This window comes from Serinus canaria, chromosome 2 (assembly GCF_022539315.1).
Source record: "Serinus canaria isolate serCan28SL12 chromosome 2, serCan2020, whole genome shotgun sequence".
Classification (NCBI taxonomy): Eukaryota; Metazoa; Chordata; class Aves; order Passeriformes; family Fringillidae; genus Serinus; species Serinus canaria.
In genome coordinates, this window is record NC_066315.1 from 53173896 (window position 1) to 53188223 (window position 14328).

At 42.4% G+C, this 14328-nt stretch overlaps 1 protein-coding gene across 4 annotated transcripts in view; it reads left to right on the plus strand.

The window, feature by feature from the left end:
- BLVRA (biliverdin reductase A) overlaps positions 1–13243 on the plus strand; it is a 30005-nt gene extending 16762 nt beyond the window's left edge. For 2 of the 4 annotated variants that reach the window (XM_009093849.4, XM_050970834.1), the window contains exons 2-7: positions 569–696; positions 2293–2412; positions 3039–3136; positions 4583–4690; positions 5094–5265; positions 10024–13243. In XM_009093849.4, coding sequence (XP_009092097.1) covers positions 578–696; positions 2293–2412; positions 3039–3136; positions 4583–4690; positions 5094–5265; positions 10024–10297 — 891 coding nt within the window. In that variant the 5' untranslated portion in view covers positions 569–577 and the 3' untranslated portion in view covers positions 10298–13243. The remainder of the gene's footprint in view (positions 1–568; positions 697–2292; positions 2413–3038; positions 3137–4582; positions 4691–5093; positions 5266–10023) is intronic. The other 2 variants (XM_050970836.1, XM_050970835.1) reach the window with 1 other exon arrangement.
- Positions 13244–14328: the final 1085 nt, after the last annotated feature.

Here is a 14328-nt window from a genome sequence, read left to right on the forward strand (position 1 = left end):
ATTTTGATCAAATTCATTGGCTGGTTACAGCTTGGCATTGTAGGGTGTGCTGGTGGTTACGTGGGAATGCAAAGATGCTCCTTGCTTCCTGTCCCAAAGTATTCCAGCCATGCTGCAGAGGGCTGGGACTGTGTGTGTGGCACTGAGCTGCAGACTCTCAGGAAGTCAGCAGGGTTTATATAAAGCTCTGGTGGGTTTGCAGAACCTTTTGGCTCCTTTCCAGCTTGGAAGTGGTGATATAAATAGAAGAATGTCTCACTTTTGAAGTCTGCCTTCTATTCACAGAAAGGAAGAACTTTGCTGGAGCTGTGATTTAATAGCTGTTAAATACAAATCTCAAGACCAGTCCTATGACAGGGTGAACTGCTGGATCCCATTTCAATGGGATGTGAGCGAGCTCAGTAGCCTATAGCATCACATCTGTTAGTTGGTTGCTGACACCTGAATAAGGTTTGGTGCTATGAAAGAAGGGTTCAAGAGTATCCATTCTACACCTTCCTTCCCAGTTGCACTTGTCCCTGTTACAAGAAAAAAAGAAAAAAGTTGCCTTTTTTTTCTTTTTGGACAGATTAGCAAAATGTTTGGGACAGTGGTGGTTGGAGTTGGAATTGCTGGCTTAGCACGAATCCGAGACTTGATGAATCCGATGCCTTCCAGCCCTTCTGAGCACCTGAAACTCCTTGGATTTGTATCCAGGTTAGAAATTTCATCTTAGCATGTCTGATATGTATATTGCAATGTTTTTTCTTCTTTTTCAATCCAAAAAGGGAAAGTTCGTGCAAATATGCCTGTCATTTTGAGTGGCAGCTCAGAAGTGAGCACAGAAAGCTTTGCAGGAGGGAACAAATAGGTTACCCTAGTGAGAGATCTTGCAGAAATTACCAAAATAACAACTGAGAGATGTTTTTGCTGTAGAACCTTTGTGATAAAAAGAAATTGTCTGACTGGAATTTCCTGTAGATTTAAGGTAGTGCAGACAATAAGTGCGCTAATGATCTCGTATCTGCATGACACTTCTAGAAATGTTAAAAAAGTAAATTTTGCAGAGTTTTAAAAAGTTCTTTTGCAAAAACATGCCCCCAATACTCCAACTTCATAGTGAAATTCCAGTATTTTTTTAAAACCAGCTATTGAACCTGTAGATATCTAAGAAAATCCCATTATTTGCTATATGCAATAAGGTTGCTTTTTATCCTTCTTCTGCTTCTTAGAGAACAAGAGTTTTTCTCACTAGTTTGGAACTATGGAAATTTAGTGTGGACCTTCCTCTGAGCATTCCTGCTGGACTGTCTGACCCATTACAGTGGAGCATAAAAGTTTGAAATAGTTAGGCAGTACCTTTAATAGATCTCAGGTTGTGAATGTATTTTTCCAGCTATATTTAAATTGTGCAGGGTTGTTTGAGATAGAAAGGATTGATCAGGTCACCCACTTTATCTTCCTGCCAAATACACTTTTGGTTCTCTGATGCCTCTGCCAGTGCTACAGGTAACCTTGAAGAGCACTGAAGATAGGGCTTCCACCACTGTTTTTTTTTTTTTTTTGTGAGAAACAATGCTGTTGAAATGCATGATTCACAGTAATCTTCCTTGGATCCCAGTCATACACAATCACCACATGTCTTTGCTTTCAAATCCTGCTTGTGGCCTGCCTTCCTGCCCTCTGTCACCTGTCCTAACACAGTCAAGGTGCCTGCCCCAGTCAGTAGTAATGCAAAAGGCTTTTAGAGGGATTGTGTGGTTTTCATTTTCAGCTGGAGCTGTGCTCAGCTTTCTGCCCAAGAGAGCTTTCCCCTTAGCACTGACATGCTGTGTGTGTTGCAAGGTGAGCCATCATAGCCAAGCATCTGCTTTGTCCCTCTCCTGCATCTCTGTACTTGCAGTGTGCATCCCTGCCATCCCAAGTGCTTTTGTCCAGGATGGTGGGGAGAAGTTCTCCCATAGAAGCACTGTCCTCTTTCAAGTCACTCTTTTACAGCATCTCTTTGGTAAAAATGCTTATTCAAAACCAACACACCAAAACCAAAAATGACTTGACAGTTCAATAGCAGGCCAGTTTCTGGACTGATACCACCATCTGCACACTGATCCATTTTTTTGGTTCTCTTCTCCATTCCAGTTTTGTCTGTAAGTGCTCATGCTCTTCCTGGGTAAGAAATTGGTTGTTATACCCTGGTTGAACTCAGTGAGACAGTGGTCCATGGGGACAATTTTCAAGTAGTGCTACACAATATATGGTCGGAAGGAATGGACTGTGACAGTTATGTTGGTTGTATTCATGCTAAATATACAGGAGAAGTTTTGGCAGTATTAATGAGGCTAAGCAGATTAGCCTGGAAGATGCTCTGAGAAACAAAGACATCCATGCAGCCTTCATCAGCACAGAGAATAAAAGCCATGAAGAAACCATCAGGTATTTTGGGGGGTTTTCCCCCTGCTCTTTTCCCCCTTTCCCCTATATTTTAGAAGCACAGAGGAGCTGTGTAAAGCTGTTGCAGGAGAAGATATGAACACTGAGGAAAGACTGCCAGACTAGAAGCCTGAAGTGAATGATAGTGAGTTCCCTAGAGCACCAATAAGCCCTGGAAGAGAGTAGGATTTAAGATGCATTAATTTCCCAAGTAATTCCATTTCTGCACCTCTAGACCTGTGTTTGATGGACAGGCAGCTTAAAACAGGATTTAAAGCCTTTCCTCACAGATTATATTGTGGAAGGGTAGTCCCGTGCCCCTCTCCAACTGCTTACATGTCTGTAAGTCAGAAATTGCAGTGCTTAACACTGTAGCATTTTAGCAACTTGGTGTAGGTGAGTGAGGGAATTCTGTGGCAAAAGAAGAATTAAAACCCCACTCCCCTGCTGTTTAAGTGTGTGATGCGGGCACCACACCATCATTCCTAGGAAAGCTGCCATTTGTTTCTGTTATTCCATGTTGTGCATTTCTCCATGTGAAGCTGGCTGTGGGAATGAGAAGCAGCTTGCATGGTGAGAGAGGATTAGGATAATATTCTTTTTAATGGCTGATCTTTTATCCCTTTCAGAATGTTCTTAGAAGCTGGGAAACATGTCCTTGTTGAGTACCCCATGGCTTTGTCTGCTAAGGCAGCCCATGAGCTCTGGGAGTTGGCTGAGCAGAAAGGTAACACATTTGTTCTCAAGAGCGTAAGCAGTTTTACCTGTTGGGTAGCACCAAAGGCACCGAACTCAAAGGCAAGTCTCCAGCCTGCTTTTAGTCATCACATGCAAGGGAGTATGACTGTCTCAGGGATGTGCCAGTCTAGGATGTAAGACTTCTGCCAACAGAGGAACAAACACACAAATGTCAGTGCTAGGAGTAAGGTATGTTTGCCCTCAGAAAAACTCTAGCCTCTATTTGTGACACTTAGAATGCAATTAAAGAGGAAGACTTCTGTCACTGTGATAGTAAAACACTTGATGAGTGCAGCTATTGAACTTGTGCAATTCCCTGTCCTCTCTCTTCCTGGAAATGAAACTGCAGGCAGCTCTCCTAGCTTCTAGCATTTGTGATGTGCTGGCCACACACAGCTGCTCATGCTACTGCAGGCCAGCAAGGCATTCCTGTCTGAATGACAGCTTGTCTATAAGGAAAATCTCCTTATTTTCAGAAAGTGTGTGGTCCCATCCCAGTGGTGCAACGGGTCAGAAGCTGGCAGTTCACCTGGGGCCAGTGGGGATAAGTGGGCCTTCAAGGGGAGGAGCAGTGCTGGGCAGAAGCAGAATGCAAATCATTTGGACAAGCTGCACTTTTTTATACCACTGCTTCTTAAAAATGTCCTTTGTGACTTCTGTCCTGAAACACTGGAGGTACAGGGTTTCTGCTTTGCTGTTTCCCTGTACCAACACCAGTTACTGCCTTGTTGCTCACCAAAGGGTTTCCCATTGAGCAGAATTTATGGCTCTTTTCTTGAAGCAGCAGCAGTTAGTGTCAGCAGCCTGCAACGATTCTCCTGGAAATCTTCCAGTAAAACACATACTGAATGAAGGACACATTTAACTTGTATTGGATAACCTCTATTTCAAAGTAGCCCAATTCATTGCAGTTGGAGGGAGGTATTCCTTAACATATTGTTCCAATCTGGGTCTGAGCATTATGCTGTTTTTTCCCTTTTCTTTTTCTTTCCTACTGCCCTGGGAGGAAAAATGCAGAACAAGGAAATGTGAGGGGAGAGAGGCCAGGAATTAATCCATCTGTTACTCTGAAGACTCACGTTTCAGCCTTAGCTGGGTATTGGCTTTCATTACAGAGTTTCTGTTAAATGTAGTGGCTACTGTTCCTGCAGTCTCTGTATTTGTTGTCTCCTGAAAATCCTTATTGAAATCCTCTGTATTTGTTGCCTCCCGAAATCCAAATTGATGCTTCAGCTCAGGGCCCATGTATCCACGTTTGATTTTCTTCCTGACATCACTTTGTGAGCCATGCAAGAATATTTCTGTGTAAGTTCCCACTGGTGGCTAGTGAAGCCTGTACTGTTTAGACATGACTTTGATTCATACAGAAAACTTTTATTTAATCTGTCCTGATTTTTTTTTTTTGTGATTTTGTTTTGTTTTATTTTAATGGCAGGTAAAGTACTCCATGTGGAGCACATTGAACTTCTTACTGAAGAGTACAAGCAGCTGAAAAAAGAAGTGGCTGGGAAAGACCTGGTGAAGGGAACCTTGCATTTCACAGGTCAGTACCTCTGAAGAAATCAAAAGTCCATCTGGATTTACTCCCCAGGAATGCCAGTGCTTCCAGGCTTCATTCAGTCCTTTCACACAAGAGTGTCTATAAACTGACTAGAGACACAGGTACTGGTTCTGGATAATTCCCTTGTTGAATCCACATACACCTTTCTGTCCTCAGTATGTCCTGAAGGGTTTGTTGTATATGTACTTTGTGCAGCCCTCTCTGCCACAGCTTGTCAACTGATCCATTTTGACATTAAATGTGTTTATTAACTTTCCTACTCAGTCCACCCACTGACCTTTCTACACCCTGATCTTTAAGCCTGCAACGCTGCAGTTTCGTCATCTTTTCCTATGCAGAAGGCATTATTCTACTTCCTGTTCCTCAAGAGTTTCTATTCCACCAGGTAGTGTCCTTGATGAAAACAAATCAGGATTCCCAGCTTTCAGTGGAATTGCCCGTCTGACGTGGCTAATTGACCTCTTTGGAGACCTCACTGTTACCTCTGCCACCAGAGAGAAGCAGAAGGATAAGAATTATTCCAGAATGACTGTTCACTTTCAGACAGCAAACAAGAAGTGAGTAATGTCTATGGCAGCATGTGAGCCAGGCTCCTCATGATCTGCAGGACTTCTGCCTGCATGAGTTCTGGATTCTCCTCTCCTCTTGTGGAAACAGAATGGGTGGAGGCTGGCATGAAAGTGTACATGTCTTTTAAAGATGTATTTTATAATATTGAGTTTGATCTCTCTTTTATTATGTGGTGACAGTATTCTTCCTATTAACTAGGATGTTTTTAATAGCCTTGCTAAAAAGTGGTATATTATAACTATGAAGTAAGTCCCCAGTATTCCATTCTGTCACTTGACTACTCAGCTTGGTCCAGAGAGTTATGGAAACTCTCAGGTTTGGTCAATCTGGGCCATCTGTGCAAAGTTCATGTCCTTTCAAATAAGTTGAAGTTACTTACAACATCAGTTCAAAGTGACCAGATACAATTTGAGAATTATCTGATATGAAAAGGTAGAGAGAAATTACCCAATGGCGATGGAACTCCTTGTTCTTTTTTTTTTTTTTTGATTGCAGATATGCTGATAGACCTCTTAAAAAGCCCAAACCTAACCCAGCATTTTAGATAAATGTGTTAAAGTAGTAACCTGAAGGAGTAGCTATTTGGGGAGTGAATAATCAGGGCTCCTTTAAACTTATAACTTCACCACAGGTCTGATTAAGCATTTCATCAGCCACTGTACAAACCCCATTGCAGTTTATCATGGGATTATCATCTTGTCTTAGCAATCTTCCTCTCTCTTTAAATAAAACAGCATTTCCAATTCCTTTTGAAATGCAGTTGTGAGAGGACAGAACTCTGTATACAAGCTCTGTTTACCCTCTTAGCAATTTGCTAGTAACATGAGTAGCTGTGAAGATCTAGATAGGGTGAGATTTTGAACTAATTCCAGCAGATGGAACTAGCGGGTGGTTTAAATATTTCCCTGGCTGCCCTGTCTCCTGGGTAGTCCTTAGCTGCTATGTATGATATTTGCTGGATACAGAACTGGTTCTGGATTACTTTTTTTCCCCTGTTCCTCAGCACTAACCAATATTTGCTTCTCTTGGCCACTACTATTTGTATGGATCCATGTTTTCTCACCATAAGTGTTTTAATAACTTTGGGGACAGTCAGTTTTATGCCTCTGGGATAATTTAGGGTGGGTGGAAAATTACATAGCGTTCCTGTATTGTGTTCGGTGCTGGGGCCGTATTTCCTGCTGACCTTCCCTTGCTGACGTCAGGGGAGTTACTGCAGTAGAGAATTTGGCCCACTCTCTGTCAAGTGAAGTTATGGCCCAGCAGTAATGGTGGTGGTTTACAGATCTAATTTTCCCAACCTTTATTTTGCTGAAGGATGGTAAAGGTTTGTACCTTTCATGAGAGCTACCCCATCCTTTTTTGAAAGACATGAATACAGTAACCTTGAGAAATCAGGTTAATTCATCCTATTTTCTGCCTTGGAAAATACAGCAGGTGCAGAATGCAGGAGTCTGTGTTCTGCTTGTTAAGCAGGGATTTGTGTAAAGGGTATATAGTCTGTCTCCACTGCACAGCCCACCCTCCCTGCTCTTCTGGCTCTGGGTGGATTTTGGAGGTGTATGTTAATGCTGGCACCCAGCTCTTTGAGAGATGACCTCTGCCTCTGTTGTGTGTCCAAGACAGCTGAGCTGACAGCCTCTCTGTGATACAACATTTTGCAATCCAGGAAGAGCCAAACCTCTACTGACAGCGCATTTGGTTTGGGACTGCAGTTCCTGTCCCAGGATTACAGAGCTTGGATTCAGTAAATGTCAGAAATCAATTTTTAGTGCAAGCTGGAGAGATAATGATTTGGGCAGCATTTCTTTTGATGTTAACTAGGGATAGGGTCCAATTGTCTAGTTCTCATCCAAGCTAAGGGAGCCTCTCATTGATTTAATGATAAATTAAAAATACTGGCATTTTCAAAGATTTAAAAGGAGAATGTTTAAAAGAAGTTGAAGGCATTCCCAAACATATACTGACAAGAAACATTTGAAGTTATGTTTTTGGGGAGAGCTAAGCTTTCAGAGTCTAATATCTTCAAATTGAACATTCATAGATGATGATGCAATAGATGCTTTCTGCAGAAGTCGCTGCATAAAATTTTAAGCTGAGTGGACCCAGAATTCTTTCAAGCATGAAACCAGCCTAATTCTTCTGGCCGTACACAGAGTGTTTGCTTCATATTGGTTTGTTGAGCTATTGCAGTCCAGCGAGGTACGCTCATTATTTGAGGAAAAAGGGAATTAGAAAAACAAAAGGTCTTTTTCAGTGTAGCTGAGAAAATGCTATCAGTTTACAATTTGGAAAGACAAAATTGCCATAGAAGGTCAGGGTGTTTTCTTCACTGCAGACCATTTGCTTTGCAGTCAGTATAAAGGTGGTTTGTTAGTGCTTGATTAAATTTTCTTTAACTACCCAACATATGTGACCCGGCTTTATTTGGATGTCAAAAATGTTGGATTTGTTGCATGTAACTCTGCTAACACTTTTAAATAACGAAATGTATCTGTAGCTAGATAATACTTTGATGCAAATATTTAATTAAAGTTGGTAAATTGCCTGTGGAAAAAGCTACAGTCCTTCACAATTTTCTGACATAAAATACAAATCTGTTTCTTAAGCTACAAAATTGCTTATATAATGTGTGGGCTTGCAACATACTTATCTTTATAGCAAAACAGCAGGCTTATTTCAGAGTAGAAGTTGTTGTTAATTAAAAAGGAGTACATTTTGCTTACCAATCAAGTAGAATCAACCTCTCTTTGGGAATATGATTAAAAATCCAATTGCAGAAGAAGATAAATCTGTTAGTAAATCCAACATTTTCCTCCTCACTGATCTAAATCAGTCATTCTAATCACTTTGAATAAATTCTGCCCGCTCTGCATGTTTGTGCTTCTGGTTCAGTGGCTTCCCAAGCTACATCAGAAGGCATACACTTGAGCCTGATCACTGGTGTGCATCTGCTCTAGATCACCCCAGGGAGGTGATCCTGCACTGACAGGGCCTGTTTTGGATCAAGAGCTCCTTGCTATTACATGATGGAAATCTTTGCCTGTGCCTGCCCAGCGGTTTCTTCATGCCTACCCACTTGAGATAAAGCAGCTTTGAGTAGCAGTGGCCTGAACCCTCTGTGACTCTTTACTGTCATAGGAATATAAAACCGTCAAGTCAGAGCAAAGCCCAGCTTGCTCAGCAGCCTGCCTCCGACCCAGATCAACAGCCTTTACCTCAGGGAAGTAGGATGTGAACGCGGAAAACACTGAGCAATATGCCCCCTGAACACCTTTCTGGCTTGCAGTGACGTGTAGTCCTGGGACTTCCTAAAACACATGGTGCCTTTGCATTTATTAGTCTTATGAAATTTTTTTGTGTGTGTGCATTTTTGCAGGCTGTGATTTGGGTATTTCTTCCCCCTCCAGTTGTTTCATTCTGTTCAGTCAGGTTCATCTGGCCACACTTAATTTGTAGGGGAAGTGGTGGAGGTGTGGAAGTACAGGTGAGCAAAGGATAATTGATACAATGATGTAAATATAGAAACTGAATCCAAGATCATAAAAGATGAGAGGTGGAGAAACATTAAGCTGAGCACTCTGCAGGATGTGTTCAGGGCAGATTGACAAGGACTTTCTTTCCAGATCTAATGATACTGAAGATTTAATGGGCAGTACTTGGAGACAGAATTTGTTCTTTCAGGCTATTGATGCCTTCATAATTTGTGGGTGGCAGACTAAAGTAGGCCATAAAGGACTGTGGAAGGGCCATCAATAACCAAGTAAGAGAAATAATGTGCATCCTCTAAACACAGGCAGTAGTGAGTGCTGATGAATGAGCTGCAGAAAGGCAATGGTACGGTTCAGGCAGTTGGCAAAAGACCAGGAAGGGAGCATTGTTACTGTGGCTGATGTTGAGGGGCATTCCTCAAAGGCATTGCAGTGTTGGGTCAAGGAGTCTGTTAAGACCCCTGAAGTGGCACAGAATGTCCCATGCCTCCTTTCCCCTCAGCCACGATGGGAAGTTGAGAAGGATGGTGTGAGCCATGCAAGTCAACAGCCAATACCCCCAGGCTGGGTTTGGAGACTGTGCTGTCACATTGGCGTAAGACAGGACTCTGCTCTGATTAAGAAAGGCCTGCTTGAGAGTCTGTGTAGGTATAATTTTTAGGATCAGCACAATGCTGCCAGTGATGAGAATGAAACATTTTAAAAGTTCAGAGAGAATGGACAAGTGTCTGTGTCAGTGAATTTGTTCACTGGGGTTCAGCTCGCATAGTAGCACCTGGGTCATCATTATGTACCCGTGTGACTTAAATCTATTCTTGCTGGAGGAATAACTAGACATTGAGAGCCTTTTGAGTTTAGCTGCGACTGAATTATGTACAAAATATTTGGACATTTAACTGCACTTTTCATCCAAGTCCACAGACAAACAGCCCACAAACTTCCCTCTTCCTTACGACGTGGCTTGATGTTGCTTGCTTCACTTTGTGCATAGGGAAAACAAAGCTAGACAGAGCTTAGATAGTGTGCTGAGAGTCATGGCATGAAACAGTGGCAGAGTTAAGACTATTACCTGCTGTTGAGCTCTATAACCACAAGGCATGTTGGTCAGGATACACTGCCTAAATATGCAATAATTGATATTCAAAAATGGTGCATTTATTAGAGCATTTTCTGCAAATACTGAGAAGATAATCCAAACAAATTAGAACTGTTGATTCAATTTCTTAATTAATACTTTCTGCTCCTTCCCACTAGACCATTGACTTGGATTGAAGAAAGAGGACCAGGGATGAGACGTGAAAAGAAAATCAACTTCTGTTTCACAAGTGGTTGCCTGGAGAACTTCCCTGAAGCCCCAAGATCTTCTGTGGGCCTTTTCATGCAGGATCAGAACTTCTTTGCCAAGAAACTGCTGGGCCAGGTCTCCAAGGAGGAGCTGGCTGCTGAGAAATGGCGAATTTTGCGGTGTCTTGACCTTGCCGAGGTGATCCAGCAGTACTGTGAAGAGCCAGAGAAAATCTATTCCTGAGACTGCTCTTAGGGAAGGAAGAACACAGCAGACAGAAAAGCTGTAGGGCTAGAACTCACTGTTGTCATCAAGCAGTTGCTATTTCTGTTTCATTACCTTATTTTTGACTGTTTGTGATTCCTGGGCTCTCCAGGTGTTCTGGGAGAGTCTGGGCTATACCCTGTGCCTTCAGGTTTTCACCAGACTAAAGCAATTCCCCTGCTCTGATGCATCCCTGTCCTTTCAGGTAGTTAGGAACTTAGCAACAGCAAGCTTTCCTGTGATTCAGCTGGAAATATGCCTGACAGTAGATCCTGCAGGACTGTAAATACTATATATAATTCTCTCTCCCAGAGTCCGTCCCCCCATTCCAGATATGTCTGGAAATGAAATGTCTCAATAGTATTCATGAACTATTTTTGAGAATGAAGTTCCAGTTCAGTTTTCCACCTCTTTACTTGAAATACAGAACTTGTGCCACCACAGTCTTGACCTTTTCTTCCAATTGCCCTGAATAGTTCCGTGTGCTTGTTCTAATTAGTAGTCTTGCCTGTTAGGTATTGGGAGGGGGGGTGGTTTTTGGGTTTTTTGGGGGTGGCTGGTTTTCACACTAGAGGTCAACTATGGTCAAATTAATTCTGTATTGGTATCAAACCAGAATAGAAGAAGAATCTTGTCTCTTGATAGAGGGGTGTTGATTTCATTCAGTTTCTCTGGTGCCCTGTGCCAATGTAGAAATCTTTTCCCAGCATGAGAAGCATGCATTGAACTAATGCATTGCCTGCTTGCTTTCTACTGAACCTAAATATTTTTGGTTTTATATTGGAAGCAGCATATTACTCTCTTTCATTTGTGTTCTAATTCAGCGTGGGAGTGGATCATAGCAAAAAATAACAAATATCTTGCATTTAAGAAAAGAAGATCACTAATGCACTCCTGGAAACAGAGAAATTCTTCAGGAATAGTGATAAATTTAGAATTGAATTGCAGAAAACAGCAATTTGCAAATATATCCATGTGTTTATGTCATGGTTCAACCCCAGCTGGCAACTAAGCGCCAGGCAGCTGCTTGCTTATTGTACCTCAGTAGGATGGGGGAGAGAATCAGAAAGGTAATAGTGAGGGGGAAAAAAGTTGGGTTGGGATAAAGGCAGTTTAGCAGATAAAGCAAAAGCTTCACATGCAAGCAGAGCAAAAGAGGGAATTCTTTCAGTGCTTCCGATGGCCAGGAAGGTGTTCAGCCACTCCCAGGAAATCAGAGCTCCATCAGACACCACAGCTACTTGGGAAAACAAGCACCATCCCTCTGAATGTCCCCCTTTCATTCTCCTTCCCCAGCTTTATATGCCATATGGTATGAAATATTGCTTTATGGTCAGCTGTCCTGGCTGTGTCCACTCCAAAATTCTTGTGCACCCCCAGCCTATTTGCTGGTAGGATGGGGTGAGAAGCAGGAAAGGCCTTGAGGCTGTGCCAACACAGCTTAGCAATAACTAAAACATCCCTGTGTTATCAACACTTTCCAGCAAAATCCAAAACACAGCCCCATAATAGCTGCTCTGAATCAAATTAGCTCTACCCCAGCCAAAACCAGCCCAGGTTATAGCATATGACACCTGTGGGAATGGGTCTTTAGCATTTTTACTGCAGTCACAAGATCATGTATGAAAACATTATCACTTCCCTAAAGAAGCATTTTAGTTTTAGAAGCCTAAGCACTGCACAATGCTATTAACAATTCCTCTGGTTGCCTTTTACTTTCTAATTACAGCATCTGCTGGTGCTGTATTAATATAGAGGCCAGCTTCAGTCTGTGCAATTGTTCTTTCAAACCAAAATAGTGGTTTTTTTCTCTTTTATCATTTGGGCAATTTTTTAATAAGGGAGCATATATGTTGTGAATGTATACATAATTGCAGCCAGTCAATATTGACAATTAAAAGTCTTCTTTTGGGTAAATGTTCATTCAGGAGTTGGATACAATTCAGTCTGCTGGAAACAAGAAAGAAAAATCTGTACAATTTTCTCCCAAATCAGTCAGATTTTAGCAATGACCGGAGCTTGATGTGTGAATGAATTCTGCATGTGACATTTGTTTAAATCTACCCTATCTGTTAAAATCAGTGAAAATTCTCGTGTTGCCTTCAGTGAATTGAGAGCCATGTGAGTTGGCAGCAGATTTCTGCAGTCAGATCCTGTGCTTGTCCACCCAAGTGGATACCTTACTGAGCACTTACGGGGTGCTACTATGTTGGATATGGCTTGGGCAGATCTGATGTTCTATGAGCAAGAAAAGTGGATTTTTGGCAAAACACAAACAGGCCATCTGGGATTAGAATGAATTAGAATCTTCTGTGTGTGTCTGCTAGGTGTGACAGCCAGTGAAAGTTGCTGTTCCTTGATGAACTCGTGATCTGTGAATATGGGGTGAATGCCACTTGTTTACATGCTAACTCATAATGGGTAGTTGGGGAGAGAGGGAAAAGGGAAAGGAGATTCACACATCTCTAGGCATCAGAATTAGTCAGCGCATCTCCCTGAGCATCCTCTGCAATTGCTGGTGAGAGCAGTATTTCCCTAGGAAACAAATTCATGGGAGCTGTGTAGAGCAGCAGTATAATCCTGTGCAGTGAATTGTCCTCTGGAGAAGCTTGCTTCTGTAGAGAGCACCTGGGAAAATCAGCTGGTTAATTTCAGCTAGGGAAGGCAGATGCCTAGAGCTTGGATATCCCACACTCTCCTTCATTCCCCTCCCATTCCTTCCAACTGACCTGCTTACCTACTACTGTCTGTCCTGCTCCTGGGAGCCTGCATCATTTAAATGGCTTTTCCTTCTGCCCTGTGAATTTGCCAAGGTACTGTGGTCATTCGTATATGGGAGCTACTGGATGTCTACTTCCAAATGTATGTATTGTTTAACAATATTGTGAGATGTTAAACTCACCAATAAAATAGTGGAGCTCGTAATCATTCTTTTTTGTTCCCTTTGTCCTTTGTTAGCAGTTCCCATTGCCTGTGCTGAAGGTGATTCAGTTGCAACTGGCTTTTTTCCCTTTTCACTCCCCAAAGCCTGTGAAATCCTGCCAGGGTCTACAGCCTGTGATGATATCCTAAAGACCTCAGCTGCCTCCCACTCCTGTTTCAAAGTTCTGAATACAGGTGTGGTAGGATTTGTGACCTTACCTCACCTCATGAGCTTTCCCACAAAATTCCTGAACTCAGGCGGTTTTATAGATACAGAGGTATGGAAGGCCCGGATAAGATGTGACATGAGCAGTAATTATATTCCATTCTTTAGGTATAGCTGATTTTCTACTCATTCTGCTGGAAATCACCCTACTCCTGTGGAACACTCTAGGAATTCCTTTGCAGGAACCTTGTTAACTACCTGATGCTGTGAGTTTTCCTGGAAATTGCTATGATGCACAATGCTCCCACATGGAGGAGAGATGTTTATTTCCTGACAGAGGCTGGAGATTGACTCTGGCAGATGAGAGGTATGGAATCACTAACTGCAGCAAGCTAGCTGAAACATGGAAAAAGTGGTTTGATCCAAATCCCTTCTCAGAAGGCTAGAGGTCATGGGAGTGGAAAATTTCCAAAAAGCAAAGAAACTAGATATTGGTATGAGGAGCTGGAAAGCTGTGAAAGAAATTCTGGCTGAGATGGAGAGATGAGTATCATTCTGGAATCAACCTGAGAGCTTGTTCTGTGGGTCCTGGGAACAGGGTCTAACTTACCTTTGTGATTACGTAGGGTTATCAGGAACAGTACAGGAACATGGGAGGTGGGATCAGGGGGAGGGCAAAGAGTACCAGGGGACCCCACAGGAGCTGCTTGAGCTGGGATTATTTATGAGGACGTCATTGGAACCTTCCCCTGCGCAGATCAGAGAGACAAGGAAGGGGGAAGGCAAGGGCTGGCAGCTGTGCAAACTGGGGCTGCTCTTCAAATGGTCCTATTGCATCAAAACCAGCTTTTAAAAATGAATAGTATGTTCAGAATGGCATCTGAGTAAAACTGCAGGGCTGAGTTGGGATTGCAGCTCCTCC